Here is a 27,901-nt window from a genome sequence, read left to right as displayed (position 1 = left end):
AGACTGGAAATTCATTAAGATCCTCTTTAATCAAACCAAGGACGTCCTGCTCCAGCAGTTCCTCTACAGCGGGGAGGACTTCAGAGGCTGGAGTTTCTTTATGATCATGGATCTCTACAGTAGGGGTGTGTTGTAGAGAAGTCTGATCTAAAGAGGGAATATTAATAAATATTAATAACATAAGTTGAAAAATGATGAGTAAAGATGATTGAAAAATTATGTGTAGATTTTTAAACTGTGACTAAAATGTTTGGTGTGATAATGACAGTTTTTTTTTTTTTTTGATTTTGGGCCAGTGATTTTTCTGTTTCTGTATTGTGTACACAAGAACGACAAAAGTTTTCCTAATTAAGGAAACCCAATTTACTAAATTCTCTATCATCGTGTGTGATTTTACCATCGGTAAGGCTCCGATAGGATTCCGCCTCACTCTGGTTCACTTTCTCAGCTTTCGCCAGATCGTATTTTCCAGCTCTTCGGCGAAAAAAGTGAAGAAAAGATATCCAACAACTCTTCTTTTTCTCTCGTCTCCCTTCAACTATCTCATCAGCACCACCAGGCGTCTCATCAAGGGGATGAGGATGGATTTTGGCCGTGATGGGAGTGCATTTGAGCAGCTCACAGGGTTGGGGTTCGTGTGCACGCTCCATTTCACACGCTTTCTTTGGTCGTGAAAACAGTACCATGATAACACAGTTGTTCTATCACTCTGAAAACAGACTAATTACTCCGAAACTTCAACCAACAAAATGAGCTAGCGATTTTCAAGCCTATATCAAACGCGAACGTTCTAAATGGAATGTGATGTCACATGGGGGTCACCGCTGGAATGATTAGAATGCGTGCGTGGAATTCATTTTGAATAATAACATTATCTAATACCATAACAAAGCGTGTGGTCTGCCTATTGGTTATAATTGTCAAATAAATAAATAATGTAATTAATTATTAATAAAAATAAATAAATAAATATTTAAATAAATTAATAAATACATTATATACACATTAGCAGTATTTTTCCTAAGAATATTACTCTGACATTTTTATATCTTTAAACTTAAATAGTTTACTTTTATTACTATCGAAGTCTGGGTGTATATTTTTATGTTTTCTAAACAAAAATATGTGTTACAACTTAAATTTACATGCAAACATTTATATACATTAATACCATATATTAATATTATATGAATTTGTATTATTTACAATATATTTCACTTGAATGTCAAATGCATTGCTTTTGTTAATTTATTATTATTATTATTACATTTTGTATATCAGTATGCAACGCTGCTGTTACATGACCTCATCATATGAATGTTTTTATATGAATATATTTTGCAGATACACGTTTTCTGCCCGTGCAGAGACAAAACGCCTGCTCGTTTGCACACATAATCATCGCTCACGCACAGGTGCACTCAATTACCATTCAACGTGAGATAACGGACTGTAAACAGAGAAGTTCGAGGACGTGAGGTGATGGCGCGGAGTAAGTTACTGTAAATATGATTTCACATAATGTTGCTTGATATCAGTATTGGGTTCTTATGTGAGTGTGTCGTCGGGTAGAGAAGCTGTGTGAGTATTACTGGCCGCCGTTTAAAAGCGACTGTGAGGAGCTTCTGGGCCGTTTCCAACAAACCGAGTCGGTTCGGTATGAGGAGTTTTCTGCTATCTGGGAGGGAAATGGACTTCTCTACTGTGTTTTTGTGAGTCACACTTTTACAGCTTCTACTTTCAGTTCTACATTTATAGTAATTTGGGGAATTAAAGGGAATTATTGTTTATAAATATCAGCTTATCAGACGTGCATTTGTTTGAACGTCAGCAGGGAAGTTTAGTCACTTCCCTGCTAAAAAAAACAGCTAGGCTGGTTTTAGCTGGTCTTAGGTGGTCATGACTGGTCAGAAGGCTGGTTTTATTGTCCTCTCTTTGGCCACTTTCTTAGCTGGTTAGGCTGGGAGATCAGCTGGAACAACCTGCTAAAACCAGCCTGGCCAGACCAGCTATTTTCAGCTTAAACCAGCTAAGACCAGCCAACAAGCCTAAGCTGGTTTTAGCTGTTTTTTTTCAGCAGGGTTCACATTACAGAATCCCCAAAAGTCATCCATACAATAACAGTGCTGGTTTTAAGGTGTTTACCACACTTAAAGGGATAGTTCACCCAAAAATTCTGTCATCAATTATTCACCTTGATGTCGTTAAAATGCGTTCGTCTTCGGAACACAAATTAAGATATTTTTAATGAAATCCGAGAGCTTTCTGATCCTGCATAGACTGCGACGAAACTGCCACGTTCAAGGTAGTAAGGACGTCGTTAAAATAGTCCATGTGACATCAGTGGTTCAACCGTAATGTTATGAAGCTACAAAAATACTTTTTGTGTGCAAAGAAAAAAAACATAAGGACTTTATTCAACAATTCTTCTCTTCCATGAAAGAGATTTCTGTAAATTGCCTATTTTAAACAGTTCTCACTGCATAATATCTGTTAAACTATAGAAAAATTTGAAGTTAATGGTTCCATTCCGAACCTGTATGACTTACTTTGTCCTGTGAAACACAAAGGAAGATATTTTGAAGAATGTTGGTATCCAAACAGTTTTGGTGAAGGAAGGTTTTATGGGTTCAGAACTGAAATATAGACCAGACTGATTTTGTCTGTAGTATTGAATTTAAATCACTCTAAATGATTTAACATCAGTTTTTATGGAGCATTTTAATTTTTGGAGCTTGAAAGTCCAAGTTCCTATTCACTTTTATTGTATGCAAAAGAGCAGCAAGGACTTTTTGCACAATACCTTTTATTTCTGAAGAAGAAAAAAAATGATACAATATGACAGTGATTAAATTAGAGACTGACTTAATTTTTATGTTTTTCTCACATGAAGTAAACATGAAGCAAGTAGTGTTTTTGGAGCTTCAGTGTAAATTTCGTTCTACGTAAGTCTTGTATTCAGTCACTTTCTTTTGTCCCAACAGTGGAACTGATTCTGACCATGAGAAGAGATCCTTCACGAGGCTTACCTTCACCATAGCCTACAGATACATTCTGCCACCATACAGTTTTCAAATTCGGGTGGGAGGCTTGTATTTGATCTATGGTCTTTACAATACACAACTTATTTGGCCTAAGGAAAAGGTGATCTGTTTCTATATTCTCATTCTTTTCAATCAAGACTAATGATTAAGCTTGTGCAAATAGTTTCTAAGTATGAGAAACAAACAGTTGAGTCTATGTCTGATTTACTCAGATCAGGATTGCTCTGAAGGACTGGTACGATGTGCAGAAGCTTATCGCGGATGCAAAAAGTTGCCACCATTTGGATGTTGTTTACATCTTTAAAAGGCTTTTATTATCGAAGGCTTTTTGTTTCACCGCCATGCCCAATAAGGTCAGGAGATTCTACCTCTGCTATTGTGTGTTGGGGTGAAGGGCTACAATTTTCGAAAGAGTCTAATAGGCTCCAACTGTGACTTGCAGCTAACATTTGAAGGGAGCGGACGCATTCAGCATAATGTGAATGAAGAGTTTCGGGACCACAAGGACAGAGTGGCCGAACTTGCTTCCATTGAAACGCTAGAAGTGAGTGTTTTGTTTAGCGAAATGTTTTTATTGTGAAATTCATTGCTGAACAGTTCTCACTGCATCTCTTGAAATGTAGATAATTTGAAGTTAATAGATGTCCTTTTCTATAACGCAGGAGATTGCAAATGTGCATGGTCATTATGAGAGACTAAAGAAATCATCAATGCCAACATCATCTGGTGTGACGCTGCTTAACCTAACATATTCAATTCAGGAATCTGCTTCTGAGTACCACCAGTGGCAGAACAAAATTGCAGTGAGTTGGTGAACTCGTACTATGTATTGAATGTTTGGTTTGTATGGCTTTGTCTTACTAGTGTGCATTATTACATTTGTACTTAGGCTGCAAAGGATAAAAACTCAAAGGAAACAACTCAGAAATCAGAGGTGCGATAAACCCTGCCAAAACGTTACTCCATAGTAAAGTATGGAACCTTGTTTTCCTAAAAGTTGGAAAAGTTGTGTCTGAATTAAAGTCTTCTGGTGTTGTTTCTGCAGTCCTCCAGTAGAGCTGACCTGCTTGCAGCCATCAAGTCCAAAACATATGGTCAAGTGTCAAAGGTTTGATATTTTCCTGTGACAAATGCTGCTGTGCTTGTTGCTTCAGTTGTGTTAAAGAAGTTTAAATTTTACTCAACCACATGTCATCCAAGATGTTCATGTCTTTCTTTCTTCAGTCGCAAAGAAAGTAAGTTTAAGGGAAAACTTTCCAGGATTTTTCTCCATATAGAGGGTATGCATGTGACGTCACCATCAGCTGGAGTGGCTGCGCCCACTGAGTGGCAGCAATGGTTTCAACACGAATGCTGCGACAGAACACACAAAACACCTCTAAAACCAGAACGAGCTTTGCAGTTGACTGTACAAAGAGATTTGACATGAAACCTGAGGTATATTTTTTACAGACTGCTGAAAGCTACTAAAAAGAGAAGCAAAGTAATCGCTGCAGCTCAAAGAAACAAATGGTCAAGGCAGCGAAACACGGATTTGCAGTTATCATTTCATGTTAGTATGTTGAATTGTGCAGTAAAATCATATCCTGTATATTGTATTGTAGTATATCTTATTGACAAGTCATCAACTAAATATTTACCATCCTAAATTCTGCATAACTGGATGTTTTTAAATAAACACTGATAAAAACTATATATGTTTTTAAGCTGGATGATATGATGATATATATAACATTGATACAAGTGATCGGGGTTTAGACCAACCTATTTTGTATTTAAAAAATGAGTTCACAGCCAAATTTGCTTTATTTATTTTCCCCGTTGTCAAAATCAGACACGTAAGTGTTAGAAAACACGATTTCTGGCTGCAACAATATCCATTGACCACTGGATATTTAAGTTGTTACGAACATTATATCAAGTTCAGCATCACGTTTTCGCATCTTCCCTATTATGTCCATTCACGCTGAAGGCTCTTTTGCCGCTCAGTCCAGATGAGGTGGTGTGTCCCAGCAGGAAAGTGACGTCAATGCGTACCCTCTATTGTGGACTATAATGGGTGCCAATGGGTTAAAGGTCCAAACTGAAGTTTCAGTGTAGCTTCAAAGGGACCTACACGATCCCAGATGAGGAATAAGGGTCTTATGTAGTTAAACGATCGCTCATTTTGGTAAAATAAATATATATAAATTTTTTTTATAACCACAAATGCTCATCTCGCACTAGCTCTCTTCACACATTGTGTAATTACGTTAGAAGTCACACATGATTAGTTCTTCAGCTGTTTACTTTGGTTCAGAAAGGTAGGGTAGAGCGAAAAACTCATCTCGTTTTCTCCAACCTTAAAATTGTCTGACATTGCAGTTTTACCTTGAAGTAGAGGGTGATTTAAGTGATTACGTAATGAAGTCGAGCTAGTGCAAGACGAGCTGTTGTGGTTAAGTATATAAATTTGTATTTTCCGTTTCGCTAGATAAGACCCTTATTCCTCGGCTGGGGTTGTGTAGAGCCCTTTGAATCCGTGTTGAAACTGCAGTTTGGACCTTCAACCCGTTGGCCACCATTGAAGTCCATTATATGGAAAAAAAAATCCTGGAATGTTTTCCTTAAAAACCTTAATTTCTTTTTGACTGAAGAAAGAAATACACAAACATCTTGGCTGACATGGAAGTGAGTAAATTATCAGGAAGTTTTCATTCTGGAAGTGAGCTAATCCTTTAAACATGGTTTTCATAGCGGGTTCAGTATTGAGGATAGTACTCAAAGTAATTGCTCATTTTTTAAGATAATTTTTAGGATTTTAAGACATACATTTGTATCATCTGCATACATTTATACTTCAGTGTACAGTTAACTGTTTGAAAACTGTTTGTTTTTCCCTTCACATGGCTTTGGGACGTGGTGTAAAGGGAGCAAAACACAGGCGCCACCGAAAGGCTGAAATTGCTACATCAGACCAAGGGACTGATCAAGCCCTGTTTAGTCATAAAAAGAGACCCCCATCCCTCAGGACCAGAACCTGGCAAAACTTCGGCAAACCAGGTAAGAATTGGCTAAACTGCTCTTCTAGACATAAAACAACTTTTGAGAAAAATGGTATTTGAAATTATGGGTCAGAAGTTGGTACTGGTATGATGTTTTGTTTGTTTTTTTTTTTTTTTTCTTTGAAAAAAGGTGAGCCAGAACCAACAAAGGAATGGCTTCTGAGTGTGATGGAGGAAGACAAGACTGCATGTAAGTGAAGTTTCATTAACCACTTGTTAACTTTATTTATTCACTTTATAATATATGTCATGTATATTTTTCTTTTTCAGTGAAACGTAAAGAACAGAGAAGATTCAAGTGGTGAAATGATTATATAGCACTAGACAGAGTCAGTCATTTGTATCAGATGACACTGCATTATGTAATCCACAGTGCTTTATTTATTTTTATGAATACTTGAATGCTAAAGCATTAGTTGTTGTTTTTTGTTTTAGACAAAAATAAATAATAAAATGAGATCCCACGAGCCTCCTGTTTCATTTCTAGTTTAATTCCACTTATAAATTTATGCTTTGCTCAGCCTGTTACATTTTACATACAGTACATTTAGGTGAAAAAAGGGTTTTATGTTTGCAGAAAGCATTAGTGGTGTTACATTGCTTTGGCCAAAAACCTATGATTAAAACTACCAGAAAATGAAAAGCCATGCAAAGTCTCCCTCTGGTGGAGAAATGTTTACAATGTCACTCAGGGTGTTTTTTTTGTTTTTTTTTTTAAAAAAAGCATAGACACCTCTGTTTTACACAATAGCCACAAGTATGTCACAACCTATGATAGCCCCACAGGGTAAATGAAATCGTTCAGTTAGGGGAACCCCATTTATCCTATCACAAGGGTCCCTCTGTGTACTTCAGTGTTCTCCAAATTGTCCTACCACTGTTGTAATCACCATGAGAAAGCCCTGATTCCAGTCTTGAAATAATGCTCCTCTTTGTGGGCTTTGTCAGGTCTGTCTAAACCCATGAGATTCAGTTGTACAAGTGTCATCCTATCCATCAGGCTGGAGAAGTAAATTCAAGTCTGTACAGTAGAACGCAGAAGAAAGTAAATGCATAAAGGCCCGGTTTCACAGACGGTATGTAGCTTAAGCCAAGACTAGGCCATAGTTCAACTAGGATTTTAAAGTAATTTTTATAAACATTACTGGTGTGCTATTTGAGACAAAACAAGGGCACTGACATATTTCAAGATCAATCAATGCAAGTTTATTTCAGTTGAAACAGCTCAGACTTGCATTTTAGTCTGGGACTAGGCTTAAGCCTTGTCTGTGAAACTGAGGGGAAAGGACATTTAACATTTAATTATTGAAGGTTTGCGTCACATTCGGAGTGCATTTCACTGTTTTTGTTCATTTTGAGGAATAATGAATCTATATTATGTGAGTGAGATGAATTATGCTAAAACTAAAGTAACATCTTACTCCCAATTAGAGCTTTCAATCAATAAAAGGGGAAAAAATTAACCGGTGTTACTTGGGGAAAACATAATCTAATTACCTAACTCGTGTTACTTGTAATGCGTTACCCCCAACACTGGTTATGATGAATTCTGCATATTGGTCTTTTTTTAGTTAGAATTTTTTCACAAATTTGACCTGCAGTTGGCTTATCGTTTTTTGTCTTCTGAATTGTCATAATAAGGCATTTAATAAGCTGAATCAACCTTTTTTACTCACTCTATAAGATAGAAATAAATTATTTTTTAATGATAGCCTATATCTCTTTTCTGTTTAGACATCAGTTTCTTGCTTTACAGTAGGTTGTGAAGTTAAAATTTATACTGTTGCACTCATTGCCATAGTGTACAACATCTATTTCATGAGATAAATGAACCTATCTACTCATCATGAACGATATATATTACTTGTACATTTCTAAAATTACAAAGTTTCACGAGTTAATTTTTTTAATAATTACAAAAACATTTAGTCTTTAGGGGGCGCTCGACTGCTTACAAAGCTACAAACTCCGACTGCTTTTAAAGCCATTAACTGTTTTTGTTTTAGAGACGCCTGTATTCTCAAACGTATGATTAAAGTTATTTTCGAGCATTTGTGCTTCCCTTAATACAAACAGAAATCCCCAGAAATCCCTGTTTTTTTAATAAATAAATAATTATTGTACTTAAAACCAACTGTGATTGGTGAAGCCAGGCCAGCGCGGAGAAAAGTAACAGGTAGCACGTGAATAAGACTTCAACGAATTGCTTCAAAAGCGTCCTGTACGATAATTTACACTTGAAAATAACATCGAAAAAAGCTAATAGCCATTTAATACAATATCCACAGTGAATAACTGAGGAAGATTTATCTTTTGTACTCATCATTCTTGATAATGCGCGCTAAGCGCCGCCCATTTTCAGATCCCCCTGTTTCATGCTAGTTATATTAGATTAGTAAACAAATTTGCTTGCTGGGCATAATTGAGAATGACCGGGACCTACTGTGCGTCATTGCTAGTGCGCGTCCCCGCCTTCATCTACGTATTTGTCGCCCTGCCTGCTTAATAACGGACGGGTACTTCCTAGCTCCTAGTCAAATAGCCACTCTATTTTACCACTGTCTCCTGTGGGTTGAAGACTCGTGGATTGTATAGCTATGCGGCGCATAATATAATCTGCCATTGTTCAGTGCAGCCTTGCACGCTCTTGTGTTTACAGCATCTCACGAGTAGCGCGTGGGGTATTGATTCAGTGTTAGAGAGCTCGTTTCGCTTTCACCATGGCAAGCGACGCGCTCCACAAATTCGTTTGCCTCTGTCGATATCTACAGGATCCCTGCCATGTCGCCAGATTCCAGCAGCTCTGCGGCGTCCGCGGGACGTTTAGTAAAAAACCAACCGAGGTTGGCGAGAGCGACGAGAAGCTTGGGGTCAACGGTGCTTGCGTGGGGCAATGTCAGGCTAGTGGGGATTCAGCACACGGACTTCCGGGCCAAAGACTGAGAAAAAGTTTAAATGCTGCTGGAAATGCTGAAGAGGACGAATGTTCTGATGCTTTTCTCAACGGACCCTCGGGGGGAGACGCGGAGCGGGACTCTAAAGGGACAGTGAAGCCGTTACGCAGGAACTCATTGACTGGTGATGTTGGCCAGGAGTTCATCATCGAGAACAAGTTTCTCTTTTATCTCTTCACCATCGGTACCGAGCTGGGCAATGAGATGTTCTTCATCGTGTTCTTCCCCTTCTTGATGTGGAACGTCGATCCTTATGTGAGCCGGCAGCTGATCGTGGTGTGGGCCTGGGTGCTGTTCCTCGGACAGTCCACGAAAGATCTGGTCCGGTGGACCCGTCCTGCCTCTCCTCCCGTGGTCAAAGTGGAGGTGTTCTACAACACGGAGTACAGCATGCCCTCCACTCACGCCATGTCCGGCACTGCCTTGCCCTTCAGTCTGTTTCTGCTCACTTGCAGCCGGTGGCAGGTATGCTGCACTTTTAGGTTTCCACACACGAATCCAATCAATAATCGCACCCACGAGCGGCAAGTTGACTGTATTTCGTTTGGTCTGTTCCCCACCCCCTGAACTAACTAGCGTTTATTTTTATTAGCAATTATTCCTAGAGTATCTTTTTAATTAGCCACTAGTACTCAAGTCATTAAATCCTAGTACTTGTTTCTTAACTGCCTAAACATTGAGAAGTAACTATTTCATTGTTACTGGTGACAAATTGCACATATTGGGGGACTCCTATTAGTTAACCTTAATTAACATGACCTAAAATGTACACGTGTTTGTTAATCCAGCTGTTTATTGTTAGCTTTGGTCTCTTAAGGAATGTTAACAGATACTACTAGAATCTATTAGTGAAGAAATTAATCCATTGTTAGTTCTTGTTAACTACTGTAGTTACCTAATGTTAACAAATGGAAACCCTATTGTTAAACATTGCCCAATTTGACTGTTGAATTCTGGGAATCTGTTGATATTAACTAGCTGTATTACCCGCTCCTGTTTTACTAATAGCATTTCATTAAATACTAGTACTTATTTCTTAGATACTAGTAACTATTCCAATAATTACTAATATCTATTTTCTGTTTTTCTAGTAGACACATTGTTAGAAACTAGTATACATTACATTCCATTTGCTGCTAGTTAAAATGTGATCTTTCTAAGCAAACTAGTATGATTTAATTAAATTGTGAAGACTGACTAGTCATTACACATAAAAAGTAACTGCGTGTAACAACTTGAGAAATGCAACTAGTAGGCTTTTGGATATGTATAGTGCAGAGGTGTCAAACCCTTTGGAATGCACCGTCCTGCTGACTAATTACTAGATACTAGTAATTACTGAAATAATTCCTAGCTGAGGTTCAGTACAAAACTCTCATCATGGGCCACCAGCATGCTCACTTGGTTGAAATCGGGACCACTTTCCTGTTTCGGGACAAAGGGTCCAGTTGAACCCTCATCTTGGGGTCCCTGATTACTAGTACTTAATGGGCCGGTTTCACAGACATTGCTTAGACTAAGCCAGGATTAGGCCATAATTCATTTAGGACATTTAAGTAATTTTACATGCTTAAAAAACATTACTGTGCATCTTGAGACAAAACAAAGGCACTGATATATTTTTTAGATCAGTCAGTGCAAGTTTCTTTCAGTTTAAACAGCTCATACTAACATTTTAGTCTAGGCCTTGACTGTGAAACCGGAGGAATGAATAGCTAGTAAAGCTGGAATATAATAGCAAAAATTGGACTGCATACATGATATCTGAACCACAGATTCCCAAAGAATTGCAATTTGCAACCCCAGTAAATGTCATAATATCTTGTTATTATAATTGTCAATACATGTAATGTCATGTAACAGTATTACTTGATTTTACAGTGTTACCCCATTTAGATTTTACTAGTAACTTTTCATTAGGTACTAGTGCTTATTTCTTAGTTACTAGTTACTATTCCAATAATTACTAATGTTTATTTCTGTTTTCCAAGAGCAACTGAATAGACACGTTATTAGAAATTCTGTAGTCCAATTTGATCTTTGTAAGCAAACTAGTATGATTAATTAAATTATGAAGTAGCCATTCTGACTAGTCAGTTTATTTTTATTTTTTTTTGTGAACATTTAAACTGCCTGCTTTTCAGAAAAATCCTTCAGTTCTCACAAATTTAGTTTTTCAGCATATTTGTGTATTTGAACCCTTTCCAACGATGACTGTGTGATTTTGAGATCCATCTTTTAACACTGAGGACAACTGAGGGACTCATATGCAACTATTACAGAAGGTTCAAACGTAAGTAATCTTCTGTAGCTTCTATAGGGTAGTTCTAAATTTAAAAAATATGACATTTAGGCAAAATAAGAATCGTCATTCACATAACACATTGTCATTCTGCTTAAAAGTTTACACCCAAGGCTCTTAATGCATTGTTTTTCCTTCTGAAGCTTCAGTAAGTGTTTGAACCTTATGTAATAGTTGCATATGAGTCCCTCTGTTCTTAGTGTAAAAAAAAAGATGGATCTCAAAATCATACAGCCATAATTGGAAAGGGTGTTAAACCTTGTTCCTGGAATGCACCGTCCTGCAGACTAATATTCAGGTCAGTACTAAATAAAAAAAAATAACATGCATTTTGTATAGTCCCTCTTAATAATTAACATTTAGCAGATCCTGTAAGGTGTATGCAAACTTTTGACTGGAATATAACAGCAAAAATTGGATTGCATGCATACATGATATCTGAACCACATATTCCCAAAGAATTGCAATTTACAATCTCAGCAAATATGCAGTTTATTAGTAATAATGAAGCAGTTACTGTCACTACTGGGATAGTAAGTAGTGGCCAAAGAAGCAGTGCCATTGACTAACTCAGGGTTCTACAAACTCGGTCCTGGAGGGCTGGTGTCCTGCAGAGTTTAGCTCCAACCCTAATTAAACACCTGAGCCAGCTAATCAAGGTCTTATTAGCTATACTTGAAACTTTCAGGCAGATGTGTTGAGGCAAGTTGGAGCTAAACTCTGCAGGACACCGGCCCTCAAGGACCAAGTTTGGTGACCCCTGGACTAACTGAATGGTAAGCAGTGCTGGAAAGTGCTAATACTTTCAATTTCACAATACTAGTAATAAAGCCAAATGCTAGTACTGTAAAAACAGATAAAAGTTTGGTCTAAGGAGAACATGTTAAGACATGCTGTGCTGTATTAGTTGTGCTGTATTCATTCTGAACATCTGTCCTCATTATCAAAACAACCTGCCTTTAGCAAACATCATGTATACGCCAGCTAATGATATCCAGATGTCCAGTCTTTTAAGATTTTACTGGTTACCTTGATATACTGTTTGTCTGAAGCAAATTCACTGATCACTAGGCCTTGAAAGTGCATCAAGGAGTGCTGAAATAAGCTGTTTCTCTTGAGGGGAAGTGATATGTTTATAGTTTCTTTGCTAGTTCAGTTCATTGGGCAATTCTGTGTGAAGTTCATCCCGTTCAGTGTCGACATGTTAGAATGATAGCCCTGTCTTTAAAGTGATAGTTCACCCAAAAAATTTAAATCAATTCATCAATTACTCGTTCTCATGTCGTTTCAAACCCGTACGGCCTTCGTTCATCTTCGGAACACAAATTAAGATATTTTTGATGAAATCCATGAGCTTTCTGACCTTGGATAGACAGCAATGCAACTGACACGTTCAAGGCCCAGATAGATAGTAAGGACATTGATAAAATAGACTATAGCTTCATAAAATTACAGTTGAACCATTGTCACATGGACTGTTTTTGGGCCTTGAATGTGGTAGTTACATTACTGTCTATGCGGGGTCAGAAAGCTCTCTTATTATCTCTCTTATTATTATTTAATTTGTGCTCTGAAAATGAACAAAAGTCTTACAGGTTTGGAACAACATAAGGTTGATTAGTTGATTATATAATTTTAAGTTTTAGATTAACTGTCCCTTTAAGGGGCGTTTATCCACTGATGCTCAAATATTGTTTTTTCAGATCTCAATAGTCATCTGTCTTCAGTTGCATCCATTGGAAAAAATTGTTTTACTTTTCCATATTATTGTAGAACTAGCTGGAAATCAAGGTTCCCAGTGAATGCATTTCCAGACAGGACATTAATCTAAATTTTTTTTGCAAAATATGCAGGCTTTGTTACTTAACCACTAAAGGTTTGTGCAGTGCACTGTATTATTCATAAATATGGATTTCTCTGCTGGGTTTTCTGAATCATATGCTTGTTGGTGTCAAAGAAATCATTACTTTCAGCAACAATTAGCATGTAGTCAGAAGAGGTTGTTTATTGCTTATGATAACTCTTTTCTGATACACCTATCATATACAACAGGAACCTGATCTAGCTCTGTAGAAAGCTTTTCTCTGTCCTTTGCTTTTGACAGATTCTCATGGCAGATAACTTATCTTATTCATTTTTTTTCCCAGCAGTTTTTCTGGAGTCAGCAGAAACTAACTGATAAGGTGTCCTACTGTGGACCTACTGAAGACTGAAAGTTTTATCCAGCTGTTTTGAGTAGAAAACAGGACACAGTGCCTATAGTTTATTTTCTTGCTTTCATATCCTCTTAAATTTAACAGGAAACTGGAAACAATAGCCTCAAACTTGTTTCCTCTTCTTTCGCCATTTCTCTAGCCTGTTGATTTTCTGTAGATTTATTCAAACAAGCCTACAGATTGGAGAATGGAGAACTAGCAGCTTTGTATTCATGTATGAAGAAATTACCTTTTTTTCCCTTGAAACTTTGTTTTGGAAGTTGCTAGAGAAACAGTGAGGTCAAGTCAACTCAGATTTTTAACATACACACAGAGTAGTCAATGTTGATGGGATTGTGGGAGGTACTGGTATATTGCCCAGACTACTGGAGCGAATAAATGCATGAGCACAGAAGGAAAGTTCACCCGAATGCCAAAAACAAATAGATCTGCTGTGTGAATGATGAGAAATCCAGAGGCATTTCTGCAGATCGGCAGCTACTTCAATCCATGTCTTTTGCAACTGCACTTGCTTTGCCTCTAAATATGAGAGTATGTTCAGGAAATCATCAAAGATATGAATTTACATTAACAGTGTGCTGGTGGTCTCAATCCTTGTTGAACTTTGGCAGTAAGAAACTTTGGCACATTCCGTCCTGATACTGTTGTTTAAAGGAGAAGTTCACTTCCAGAACCAAAATATACAGATAATGTACTCACCCCCTTGTCATCCAAGATGTTCATGTCTGTCTTTTATCAGTCGTAAAGAAATTGTTTCTTGAGGAAAACATTTCAGGAATTCTCTCTATATAGTGGACTTCATTGGTGCCTCTGAGTTTGAATTTTCAAAATGCAGTTTAAATGCAGCTTCAAAGGGTACTAAACAATCCCAGGCAAAGGAAGAAGGGTATGATCTAGTGAAACGATCAGTTATTTTCTAAAAAAAGTACAATTTATTTATTTTTTCACCTCTAATGCTCATCTTGTCTAGCTCTGCATGTACTAGGATTTTTGAGACATTTGTGTTTAAAAACACAGTAGAAACAGTAATATTTTAAAATATTATTACAAGTTAAAATGAAAAAAGTTTTCTATTTCAATATATTTACAAATGTAATTTATTTCCGTGATTCCAAAGCTAAATTTTCAGCATCATTACTCTATTATTCAGTTTCACATGATCCTTAAGAAATCATTCTACTATGCTGATTTGCAATATTGCAAACAGTTGTACTGCTTAATATTGTGTCTTTTATCTTTGCTGAATGAAAGTATTTATTTCTTTAAAAAAAAATCTTAATGACCCGCACCTTTTGAACAGTAGTGCACATTTTGTTTAAAATATGAATTTGATTCTTTATTTTATTTTATTTTATTTATTTTAGTATCATTTAATTTTCATTTTAATTTTGGTTCAAGTTGTAGCAATCTTATGGTATATGTCTGTACAGTTTTATTGAATTTTTATTTCAGTTTAAGTTTTTTTCAGTTAAACAAAATAATATATATATATATATATATATATATATATATATATATATATATATATATTATATTTTTTTTTTTTAAATGGTGTTGGTTTTAGTTAATAAGCCTGATTTTAAATGGTTTTAATAAATTATCTTTCTGCCTATTTAACTGCACTTCCTCATAAGTCTTTCTTTGTGTTCAACAGTACCCGTTCATGTTTGGATTGAGCATCGCTGTCTTCTGGAGTGTCCTTGTGTGTGTCAGCAGGATTTATATGGGCATGCACTCTGTCCTGGTGAGTAATGTTTTCATCACATTTAGTTGTTTTTTCTTATTGCCTTATAACCAGTGGATAATCATATAGGTCTTGGAACAATATGAGGGTGAGTAAATAATGACAGTTTTTGGTTGAACTAACTCTTTAATAAGCATTGCCATTTGAGTCTGTTTAACTAGTAGTTGTGTATAATAGTTATTCAGAGCATGTTAATATTTTATGCAGTTCAGGTACCTTGCTCTGTCACCAGCTTGCGAAAGTTAAGGAACTTTTCTGCAGCTTCGTGACTAAGATTTTGGTAGCAGTTCAAGAAGAAGTCTAATATATGCTGTTTTAGTCTTTTGCAACCCTCTCCTGACAGTAACGAAATAGATCAGTGAGTCATCACAGCTGACTCAGTATCCTCTGATCTTCTAATGCTCATCTGTTTTTCTTTTCCTCACAGAATATCTTGTGATTGGATAATTGCATCCCCTGGGCTTGTATGAGCCAGTGGTGATCTTTTACATTTCTATGTGTTGAGCAGACAGAGGCCGATAGACAGTTTGAGAAACAAGCTTTGCATTAGTCATCAAGATTGACATGCTGTGTATTAGTCATCGGTGCTGCAGGTTGCACATATAGTAACAATTACGATCAACTTCTTACACCTGTTATTTTTTGCTAAGGCTGTGTGGTTTATGTTTAAGTGCTGTTGGTGAGAGCGGACAGATTTAGAAAGCAGATGCTGGTTGCCTAGGTGATGGGAACCTTGTTATTTTAATGTTGTGCTCTCGATGAAGGTGGCTGAATCATCTTGGAAATCTGCACACCCATACATGATTTAGGAAGTCTAGATCATGCGCTGTCTGAATATTGTGGGAACAGAAGTCTGTTGACCGGTGCTCCGTGTTAAGGATGGTCTGATGACCCCAGACCAGTGTGAGCTTGGACATTAGACAAAACTGTCACTTGCCCAATTGGGCAGGTCCACTGTCAGCAGTATATCTTATGTTCATTGATCACATGCATTCTTAAATTTTTTTTTTGGCATAAGCGATGTTAGTGCAAATTGCGTTATCTAAAGGAATGGTTCACTTCCGGAATAAAAAATTCCTGATAATTTACTCACCTCCATGTCATCCAAGATGTTCATGTCTTTCTTCATTCGAAAAGAAGTTGAGGTTTCTGAGCGAAGCATTCCAGGATTTTTCTCCAAATAGTGGACTTCAATCGGGATCAATGGATTAAGCTGATGATCCCAGCTGAGGAATGAGGGTATTATCTAGTGAAACATTAAAAAATTAAAGATTTATATTCTTTTTACCCACAAATGCTCATCTTGCACTAGCTCTGCATCCACAAATTCTCACATCACGTAGTCATGTTGGAAAGGTCACGCGTGATGTAGGTGGAAGTACCGACCCAGTGTTTACAAAGCGAGACGTGCAAAGAAAGTCAAACAGCCTTAACAAAAGGACGATTTTGATTTAGAAAAATGGATTTTTGTATTGGAGTACACAGACAAAGAACTAACCTCTTGTGACTTTTCCAACTTAATTACGTAATGAATTCTCATTGCAGAACTAGTGCAAGTTGAGCATATGTGGTTAAAAAGTATACGTTTTTTTTTTTTTTTTTTTTTTTTTTTGGCTGGTCATTTTGCTAGATAAGATGCTTCTTCCTTGGCTGGGATCGTGTAGAGCCCTTTGAAGCTGCATTGAAACTACAGTTTGGACTTTCACCTCATTGGCGCCAATCGAAGTCCACTATATGGAGAAAATTCCTGGAATGTTTTCCTCAAAAACCTAATTTGTTTTCAACTGAAGAAAGAAAGATATGTACATCTTGGATGACAAGAGGTTGAGTAAATTATCAGGACATTTTTTCTCTGGAAGTGAACTGATCCTTTAAGGTAAGGTAAAGTTTTTCAATTAGCTGAAATCAAAGAGAATTTGTAATTTGAGAGAGTAACTTGGAAACAGTAGTTACAATATCAACAAATCAGTCATGTTTTGCTCCATCATTTTTCAGCAGTATGCAGTTTGTTTATACATATATAGAAAGTATGTTTTAAAAAAATAGGGCTGTCAGTTAAAAATGTAAATCTAATTCGCTTTATAGCAATTAATCACGTATATAAAGCTTTTTTTTTTTAATTGTTGTTTGTACACATGCATATAGACTTCTTTGGCAGTTGCTTCCTATTTCGCTTTTTTTTTTTTTTTTTTTTTTTTTTTTTTAGCATCTTGCTTTTGTGACATCTTGCCTTCATGTCGTTCTAAACCAATAATGCTTTTGTTTATCTTCAAAACACAAATGAAGATATTTACAATGAAACTGAAAGTCCATGCAACCAGAACTTTGACAGTTCAAAAGGTTCATTAAATCTGATAAGCTCAATTGTACTTGATGTGCAAATCCAAACTCAGCAGTTCTTGTGAAAGCTAAAAAACACATTTGTCTGAAAGGGGAGAACCAGTGAGGTTTAATAAACTACCTCTGTTTTATGTCGGTAGTTAAAATATTATATTAGGGTAAATTCAGTTGAATTTAGGCACACTTTTTGCTATTGAGGTGACTGGGAAAAAATGTCCCAGTTATTAACCTGTCCTGAATTAACCCTAAGTAATAAAATATTATTGTATTAAAAGGGAACCCTGGGTATTAAGACTTGTATGGCCTAATATATCATAAATGATGTCTTTTACTGAAATACGTAGTAGAAAACCCATGAAATATTTACATTCTTTAATAAATCCACATTGTTTTATACATATTCTGGACTATGGGGGCGCCATTTCGATTGTGTAAAATGATTGCGCTGTGAGCTACTGGTGCTATCTGTTGCTTTTTTTTTTTACCGCAGCACAGTTCTGAAAATAAAATACTGATACGACGACCACAGCTACTGAAAGAACTTACAGGTGGTGATGGATATAAGCGTAGGTTTAAACCAAATGCTGTACCATCGATTTTTTTATTTTATTTTCTTTTTTTCCCCACAAGGAGTCTAAACGTCCCTGGATATCAAGTGAAATCTGTGCTAAGAAACTCAGTGGCTGCGGCATCATGACAAGCGTCGGCATGTTTATATTCTGGCAGGATGGCATCTAGCATTTCTTGTCTCTACCGTTTATAAGCTACTTTAGTAGCTGTCATCTACTAAAAGCCTCAAAGGAATCAGGGCTAAAGTGGAGAAAACAGGTTTAGTCATCCCATTTTTTTCTCCTCTTCTTATCGCTAGGAAAGCAGTGAAGACTTCTCTTGTTGCTCTTCAACTGACAATTACAACAGAAAGCCGCACAATGTGGCATCGTATCAGTATTTAATTTTCCAAGTTCTGTTGAGATAAAAATAGCAACAGGTAGCGTCAGTAGCTCACCGACTGCAGCCATTTGACATCATCAAAATAATGCCGCCCCCCCCTAGTCTAAAATATGTATAAAACAATGTGGATTTTTTAAATAACGTAAATCTTTCATGGGTTTTCTGCTACGTATTTCAGTAAGACACATAATTTATGTCATTAAGTCTTAATACCCGAGGTTCCCTTTAACACTTTACACATAATTGAAATATGGAAGTCCTACAAAATGTTGCTAAAAATATTTCTTATTTGTGTGAAAATGTGGACCAAGCCAGGAATGAAAAATACTCACTGTTAAGCCCCTGATGGGCTGTTTGACAGCTTAACATTGAAGCAGCTGTGATCAGAGTGATTTGGTAGAGAGGATTACGAAAAAAAAAGTCTCAAGGAGGCCTTAGATCTTTCCAGCACTTATTCAACCCTCAATCTTAAAATTACTGATATATACAGAGAAGGATTAGAGCAGGAGTGCAGTGGGAATGTGTAAATGAGACACTGTGCTGGAAAGAATCTGAGACTGTCGGCTTCCAGTATGGGGAGGAGCGCGCGTGTACATGTGTGTTTTAAATATACATGGACAGGTTGAACAGGCTACACGTCTGTCAGATCTAAGTCTGCAATCTCTAAAGACAGAGGCTTCTTGTCACGACCATGTGGATGGCTACTGATTAGGCATTTCCTTCTGCAGATTCTGCAAGCTCTTTTGACCTTTACCCATTTCAAAATGCATAACAGCGTAGGAGTTATAAAGTCATATAAAGACAATCAGGTCATAGTGTTCTTGTGAGATGTCCAAGGTCAGGCTCTAATCTTCTGTTAACCTTAAACGTGCACCACACCAGATCAGACAACAAGGGGCAAATTGATCATTTACAGAACTGCCTCATGCCTTTCCAAACCCTTGTCACTTACTTTCTTCTGTGGAACACACACAAAAAATGTAATATAAATGAATATTGTAGCCACTCTGTACCATTTCCATATAATGGAGCTGAGGCTGTCAAGCAAATATGAGGCAAAAGCAGCCTAAAGGTGTCAATAAAGTGCTTCATATGCAAAATTATGTTACAGTTTAAAATAATTTTATATTTTATTGTATTTTAAAATGTAATTTATTCCTGCAATGGCAAAGCTTCAGAGTCACATGACCCTCAAACATTTCTTAGTTTTATAAATATTAAATTAAAACCGTTCTGCTGCTTAACTCTGATGCAAAGAGCTAGGGCGAATGTCAAGATTTTTAGTAAATAATAAATGACAGATCATTCTGTTTCTCACACAAAGCTATCGTATGACTTAAGATGACTTGAAATACAGCAGATGAGTTGCATAGACCACTTTTATGATACTTTGGCATTATTTTTGAGCCATTTATTTTATATTATATTGAAAAGAATGATCAGAAAATCCACTGAAAAAGGACATTATTGGCAATGGCATTAGGGGAAATAAATAAGTTTATTTTTTTTTTTTTTTTTTAAACACATTTAGAACATAAATCTATCCTTTCTTTGCAAAGAAATTAAAACGTCAAAATCTACGTAAAATAGGGATGCCAAACGATTAATTGCATACAAAATAAAAGTTTATACACTATATTGCCAAAAGTATTCGCTCACCTGGCCTGACTCGCATATGAACTTAAGTGACATCCCATTCCTAATCCATAGGGTTCAATATGACGTCGGTCCACCCTTTACAGCTATAACAGCTTCAACTCTTATGGGAAGGCTGTCCACAAGGTTTAGCAGTGTGTTTATGGGAATTTTTGACCATTCTTTCAGAAGCGCATTTGTGAGGTCACACACTGATTTTGGACGAGAAGGCCTGGCTCTCAGTCTCCGCTCTAATTCATCCCAAAGGTGTTCTGTCGGGTTGAGGTCAGGACTCTGTGCAGGTCAGTCAAGTTCATCCACACCAGACTCTGTCATCCATGTCTTTATGGACCTTGCTTTTGTGCACTGGTGCACAGTCATATTGGAAGAGGAAGGGACCAGCTCCAAACTGTTCCCACAAAGTTGGGAGCATGGAATTGTCCGAAATGTCTTGGTATGCTGAAGCATTCAGAGTTCCTTTCACTGGAACAAAGGGGCCCAAGCCCAGCTCCTGAAAAACAACCCCACACCATAATCCCCCCTCCACCAAACTTTACACTTGCAGTCAGACAAGTACCGTTCTCCTGGCAACCGCCAAACCCAGACTCGTCCATCAGATTGCCAGATGGAGAAGCGCGATTCGCCACTCCAGAGAACGCGTCTCCACTGCTCTAGAGTCCAGTGGCGGCGTGCTTTACACCACTGCATCCGACGCTTTGCATTGCACTTGGTGATGTATGGCTTGGATGCAGCTACTCGGCCATGGAAACCCATTCCATGAAGCTCTCTGCACACTGTTCTTGAGCTAATCTTAAGGCCACATGAAGTTTGGAGGTCTGTAGCGATTGACTCTGTAGAAAATGTGGCGACCTCTTCGCACTATGCGCCTCAGCATCCGCTGACCCCGCTCCGTCAGTTTACATGGCCTAGCACTTTGTGGGTGAGTTGCTGTCGTTCCCAAACGCTTCCACGTTCTTATAATACAGCTGACAGTTGACTGTGGAATATTTAGGAGCGAGGAAATTTCAAGACTGGACTTGTTGCACAGGTGGCATCTTATCACAGTTCCACGCTGGAATTCACTGAGCTCCTGAGAGCGACCCATTCTTTCACAAATGTTTGTAAAAACAGTCTGCATGCCTAGGTGCTTGATTTTATACACCTGTGGTCATGGAAGTGATTGGAACACCTATTATTTATATATTGCATATTAAATGCAAAATATTTGTATTTATATATAATATAAAAAATTATCATAAATACATGTACTTGTTAATATTTCTTAAATATATACATGAATGTGTTTGTATTTATATGTACATAATAATTACACACAGTACACACATATATTAGGCAAACTCAAACTTTTTTGCATGCGATTAATCGCGATTAATCATCTGACAGCCCTAACATAAAATGTAAAAAAAAACCTGAAGGAAGAATGTTACAAAACCAGTTTCTAATGTTCCTCAAGGCTGCAGAGACATCTGCGGTCTGTGGAGTCTCACATAAAATGGAGAGATGCCCTGAACATCAACTTTTGTGCCACGAATGACATAAAGCAGCTGAAGTGTGTGCAAAACCTAGATATCAGACCTACATACCATATTCTACCAGCTTATTCTCAGGTCTGTTTTGACATGTTATGGTAACCATGACCTTATACTGGTGGAATGACTTTATAGTTAATAAATACACTGCAACGTTTCATTTTGCGGTGAATGTTTTTGTTAATTCTATACACAGCCTAGTCCTGTTTCCATAATGACTGACACACTGTTTACACAGATCATTGATGCTTGAACGCCACCTTTCTCTTGCCAAGCAATACCTGTTTTCACTAACCTTCACGTGTTTGCCTGGCCAGGAGTGAATAGACAATGAGAATTTAAATGGCAGTTTGTCTAAAAATGGCTCACTCTCATGTCGTTCCAAGCCCCATAAGACCTTGGTTATTCTTTGAAAGGCACATTAGGATATTTTTAAAGGGTTATTTCACCCTAAAATTAAGTTTCTGTCATTAATTACTCACCCTCATGTTGTTTCAAATCCGTAAAACCTTTGTTCATCTTTATACCACAAATTAAGATATTTTTTTAAGAAATCTGAGAGCTTTCTGACCCTGCATTGACAGCAATACAACTGACACATTCAAGGCCCAAAAAGGTAGTAAGGACATCGTTAAAACAGTCCATGTGACATCAGTGGTTCTCCTGGACGAATGGTGGGTTTACACCAAATACGAATACGAAGTATTAGCGCAAGTAGATTATATATGTGAATAGCAGCAAATTCATCAATCACATCTTCCGCGCAAAAATTTTAACTCGAGCAGAAAATTCGCATGATGTGTTCTTGTGCAAGCAAATCAGCTAAGAGCTTATTGACACATCTGAGTGTATCAGGCAATGGAAGAGAGCATTATTATAGCTCTAAATGTATAATATAGGTATCTGGAGCATAGAAAACAATTAAAAGAAGAGTATTCAAATGAATCATGCTACACGTTTTACTAACGTTTGTGCTCCTCAAATTATTGGATTTTGCGCCATTATTTAACGCCCAAAAAAGCCTATGTCAAACTATTTTGTGCTTAAAATGGTTGCAATTATTGTTGCTAGGAGGAGGCACTGCAGAGAACTGAAGGCACGTGGTAGAAGGGAGAGGATTTTTTTCCACATGTATTCATTTATTTGAAATGCCAGAAGAACACATTATTTGAACATATCGTTTGTCAAGCCATGTTATTTTTAATTTGCTTCAGGAAATCAAAGATGACTTGGAACCTCAACTAGGAGTCACGCAATACCAGATCTATCAAAACGTCTAGCAAACCTTCATTTTTTGACCTCCGGTTCTTTTCAACGTACTATAGCTTTTTTATTTCTTTATTCTTTATTTGTGACTACGCTGCACTTGGTATATTACATTGGTCGATATGTAAATTAGATGTTACGTCTGTGTTCTTTAATTTGCACATTAGTTAGTAAATCACCCGCAAGAAATTTCCTCTTCCATCAACGCCGTTTTGGAATTGCGCTCTCGCACTAATTTGCCTTTTTTTAGTAAAACTGGCCCCATAAAGCGGCTTTCACACCGAACACAGAAAGTGCCTCGCTGGAGTCCTTCAGAGAGCAGCAGCAAAAGTTCAACTAATTTGAACTTTGTGCACAGCTTGCGCACGCGCTTTGGTTGACGCAGCAACAAACCATCCTCGCATGGTGCAAGCCATTGAAATCAATGGGTTTCATAGTGCAGCACTTTCTGCGTTCGGTGTGAAAGCCGCTTAAGTCACATGGACTATTTTAACGATAGACAGCAGCGCAACTGAAACATTCCTGTTCATGTAGTGTCAAAAAGCTCTTGGATATCATCAAAATTATTTTAATTTGTATTCTGAAGACGAACAAAGGTCTTACACATTTGGAACGACATGAGTGAGAGTAATTAACAGAATTTTCACTTTTGGGTGAACTATCCCTTTAAGGAAACCTAAGAGGTTTCTCTCCCTCCAAAAGGTAGCCAAAATTTAAAACAAATTCATGTGAAACAAGAAGTTTACGAGACAAAAACCTCACAGATTTCATTAAAAAAAATCTTAATTTGTGTTTCAAAGGAGTTCCTTTATAACATGAAGGTAACTAAATAATGACAGCGTAATTTTGAGTAATTTTTCAATTTAATAAGTTTGTTCCTTCATCTTCACAGGAGGTGATCACAGGCTTCCTCTACAGTGTGCTCATCTTGGCGGTTCTTCAACCCATGCTGCATGACATCGACACCTTCTACCTGACCCACAGCTACGCCCCTCTGGTCGTCCTTCTTGTGCATGTTGGTTTCAGCTTGGTGGCCTTCTCGCTGGACTCGTGGAGCACCTCCCGTGGCGACACTGCCCAAGCATTGGCCACAGCTGCCGGAGCCGCATTGGCATGCCGTCTGAACCACCAACTAGGTTTGCAGCCAGATCCCGACCGGAAAACTCTCCCGCTCACCCTGCCCCTGATCGACGGGGCCTTATTGACCCGCTCCATTATGCGGCTTCTGGTAGGAGTGGCCGTGCTTCTAGCCGTCAGGGCTGCTATGAAGGTGGTGGCGATCCCGCTGGCCTGCAAGATCTTCGGCGTGCCTTCGGATGACGTGCGGAAGGCTAGACAACACGCGCAAGTGGAACTCGCATATCGGTTTATGGTCTACGGCACAGTGGCCTACTGCTGTGCTTTCCTGGTGCCACTTTTTTTTGGCTTCCTTGGCTTATCATGAAGAAAATCTCCTTGTCCATCCGTGTTTTTATCCCAGCTTAACCTGGACTAGTAAAGGTCCACAGTTGTAATCAAAACTTGGAGAAGCCTTTTGGTTGCAACTACATATGTTCATGATTTTAATAATTTCACCAGCTCTGTGTCCATGCTAATTTATTTCACTTGTTTTGTTTACAGATTTTATCAAACTGATACATTTGAACAGGGTTTTGGCACACTGCCTGCCAACGGTGGGTAATCAGACTGCTTGAAAGTGAGTGTGTGAGACATTATGATCTTGTTCAAAGCTCCTGACTCTGGAACAGCGACGTTTATAGCCAATCTCAAAAAGATTATAAATGTTTCCTGCATTTGTCTGAAGTGGTTTTCCCTCAGCAGATTGACATCCACCCATCCTGGGCCCTTTCTCTCGTTCGACAATACTCTGGATACAGGCTCAGTCTGTGGCCCTTCCCATCTCTTATCATCCTTTTGAAGCAAGCAAACCTGAGTGACCACCCTTGACAGACATTTGCATCCTTGTCATTGTTTTCCCTCAAGGGCTCATTCTCATAACATTTTGTAATTCTCTGTTCTTCCTAGGGCTTGTTTCTTTACCTCTGGGTCTATTTCAGATGCTTTATTCAGTGGTTCAACAAAGACACTCCAAAATCTGAGAGGTGTAGAAAGTTGTTTTTATCTAAAAACTGCTTGAGCTCACTCCTCACAATAAGCGGTAATGCATTGAGAGAATGAGGGGAGGGAACATCCTGTAAGTATGAATGCTGTATACATGAACTTCCTGTGGATGTGTTGCTCTGAAACCCAAGCTAGGAAGAGACTGCTCTGGATACGAATGCAGCATATCTTTAACATTGTCTTTGTCATTGTATTATTTATACACATGTCAGATATGTTTTTAAAAATTACTACAGAGAGTAGGATTTATGCAGTGAGCAAATGGCTCAGTACCTAATTTAGACAAATACAAGTGGATTTTTGTAATATTTCTATTAGTGTTTTTCATTTCCTTCCAGTTCTTTTTAAAGGGATAGTTCACCCAAAAATCAAAATTAATAATTTACTCACCTACAGTTGAGGTCAAAAGTTTACGTACACCTTGCAGAATCTGCAAAATGTTAATTATTTTACGAAATTAAGAGGGATCATACAAAATGCATGTTATTTATTTATGTTTCACATAAAAGACATTTACATTACAAGAGAAAATAATAAGTGAATTTATAAAAATTACCACATTCAAAAGTTTACATACACTTGATTCTTAAAACTGTGTTGTTACCTGAATTATCCACAGCTGTTTTTTTTTTTTGTTCTGTTTTGTTTACTGTTGTTCATGATCCCTTGTTTGTCCTGAACAGTTAAGCTGCCTGCTGTTCTTCAGAAAAATCTTTCAGGTCCCATAAATTCTTTGGGTTTTCAGCATTTTTGTGTATTTGAACTCTTTCCAGCAGTGACTGTATGATTTTGAGATCCATCTTTTCACACTGAGGACAACCGAGGGACTCGTATGCAACTATTACAGAAGTTTCAAATGCCAGGGGGTGAAAACTATTGAACAGAATGAAGATATGTCTTCTGAGGAACATGTAAGTATCTTCTGTAACTTCCAAAGGGCAGTACTAAATGAAAACAATATGATATTTAAACAATATGATACAGTTGTCCTCAGTGTGAAAAGATGGATCTTAAAATCATACAGTCATTGTTAGACAGGGTTCAAATACACAAATGTTGAAAAACCAAAGAAATTGTGTGACCTGAAGGATTTTTCTGAAGAACAGCGGGCAATTTAACTGTTTAGGACAAACAAGGGACTCATGAACAACTATCACTAAACAAAAAAACACAGCTGTGGATCAGTCAGGTAACAACACAGTATTAAGAATAAAAAATAACATGCATTTTGTATGATTCCTCTTATTTTGGTAAAATAATTAAGATTTTGCAGATTCTGAAAGGTGTATGCAAAAGTTGGAACCCACAGACTTGCATTATACCATTAAAGCATTAGAAACTTTTTTTATAATATTGTTTTGTGCATTACAGAAGAAAGTCATTATTTTTGAGTGAACTTTCCCTTATAGTAACAGTAAGCTAAATTGAGATATTAAAATTCAGAGCGGTCGAGTGCAGATTATGCTGCAGGTGTTTTGCATGTCTCTCTATTTGACTGTGTTAAGACATCCAGCAGTTTAGAGGAGATGCATTAAAATCCTCTTTCTCCAGAAACACTCTCAGTGTGGCTTTATTTAATGGAATGACTGAACTTCCTTGCTTTGTCCACTTGTCTGAATTCATTGCAGTTTTAGCTATTTAAATATCTTTATGGGCATGATAACATGGCCTAAGTCAATCCAAAATGTATTTTCCGATTGCAAGAAATTGTCAGTATTAACCTAGGTAGGTGATATGTTGTCTGTCATTGAACTAGTACTCTTATTATCTTAGTATATTTTGTTAGTGTGTTCAGTTTCACAAGGAAGTGCTGTAAAGCCAGTCATATTGCTCACTGCTCAGAAACCCTAGTGCCTTGCATCCTTATTTTTCAGGGCAACTTTATCCTCCAGCTAGGCACAAGACACCACTTTCTGTGGACTGTTTTGATGGTGGAATATTGTCACACATCCATAATGTTTATTTGCAAAAACCCGTTGGTTATGTAATTGAAGGCTTTTCTTTTCACATTTTTTCTTACATATGATGCGTATCTACAGATTTGTTTAATGTGCTATATGTGGAATTTATTACCGGTAACATATTTTAATGGTGACAAATTTATCTGAAACGATTTACCTGTGCACCCGTATAAATAAAACAAACAGTTGTGCATATATTCAGTTGTGATCAGTTGTGCATATGGTAAAATGTACCATAACTGAATGATAAGCTGTTTTATTTTACAGTGCACTGAGCTGAAGTGGATATCACAGATGGCTGGATGATGTTTGAGGGTTTCCTGCAAGGAAATGCATTATGAATGAAGCTTATACACCTTACCTGTGCTGAGCTTTCTAAACTCACACATGTACTGTATCTGTAATCTATGGATCCTCGTCTGCAATGTTCTTGCCATTTTTCTGTTCTTATTATTACCGTAAATAAAAATAAAAGTATAAATTAAATCTTGTCATCTGAAATGAGTATTTCTTTATTCAAAGTCATCACTGAGCAGTATGAACATTTTGTATTACAGCATGAAAGTTGCTTTTTGATTATGACTGACTAAATATTTGGCTTGCAGTGTTTCCCCTTATCAGTATTAAGTGTGTGGGCTTGAGTTCTCTTATGTTCAGAAGCACACATAGTCATTTCTCAATTTGTCAGCTAGTTGGACAAAGGTCTGCTTTCTGCATGATGTATTGATTTTAACCAACTGTGCAAGTGCTAGAGGTCCTTGCTTATTTCCCAC

At 37.4% G+C, this 27,901-nt stretch overlaps 2 protein-coding genes across 3 annotated transcripts; both read left to right on the top strand.

The window, feature by feature from the left end:
• Positions 1 to 1,370: 1,370 nt before the first annotated feature.
• Positions 1,371 to 6,550, top strand: snapc1a (small nuclear RNA activating complex, polypeptide 1a). Its single transcript, XM_051138915.1, has 11 exons — positions 1,371 to 1,492; positions 1,573 to 1,712; positions 2,985 to 3,144; positions 3,257 to 3,397; positions 3,487 to 3,588; positions 3,707 to 3,847; positions 3,934 to 3,978; positions 4,090 to 4,152; positions 5,954 to 6,086; positions 6,219 to 6,278; positions 6,359 to 6,550. Exons 2-11 carry the CDS (start codon positions 1,660 to 1,662, stop codon positions 6,391 to 6,393), a joined length of 933 nt encoding a protein of 310 aa, XP_050994872.1. The 5' UTR covers positions 1,371 to 1,492; positions 1,573 to 1,659; the 3' UTR covers positions 6,394 to 6,550.
• A 1,715-nt stretch (positions 6,551 to 8,265) lies between these two features.
• Positions 8,266 to 27,614, top strand: sgpp1a (sphingosine-1-phosphate phosphatase 1a). Of its 2 annotated transcripts, XR_007829998.1 has the most exons (4): positions 8,266 to 9,507; positions 15,215 to 15,304; positions 23,939 to 26,078; positions 27,396 to 27,614. XR_007829998.1 is itself a non-coding variant. In XM_051138914.1 (3 exons), exons 1-3 carry the CDS (start codon positions 8,809 to 8,811, stop codon positions 24,488 to 24,490), a joined length of 1,341 nt encoding a protein of 446 aa, XP_050994871.1. In that variant the 5' UTR covers positions 8,266 to 8,808; the 3' UTR covers positions 24,491 to 27,614. The 2 variants fall into 2 exon arrangements, 1 of the variants encoding a protein (XP_050994871.1); XM_051138914.1 differs by having other exon boundaries at positions 23,939 to 27,614.
• The last annotated feature ends 287 nt before the right edge of the window (positions 27,615 to 27,901 follow it).

This window comes from Labeo rohita, chromosome 20, assembly GCF_022985175.1.
Source record: "Labeo rohita strain BAU-BD-2019 chromosome 20, IGBB_LRoh.1.0, whole genome shotgun sequence".
In the NCBI taxonomy this organism is placed as follows: Eukaryota; Metazoa; Chordata; class Actinopteri; order Cypriniformes; family Cyprinidae; genus Labeo; species Labeo rohita.
The sequence above is the reverse complement of the archived record's forward strand: the minus strand, read 5'-3'. Positions and strand labels throughout refer to the sequence as shown.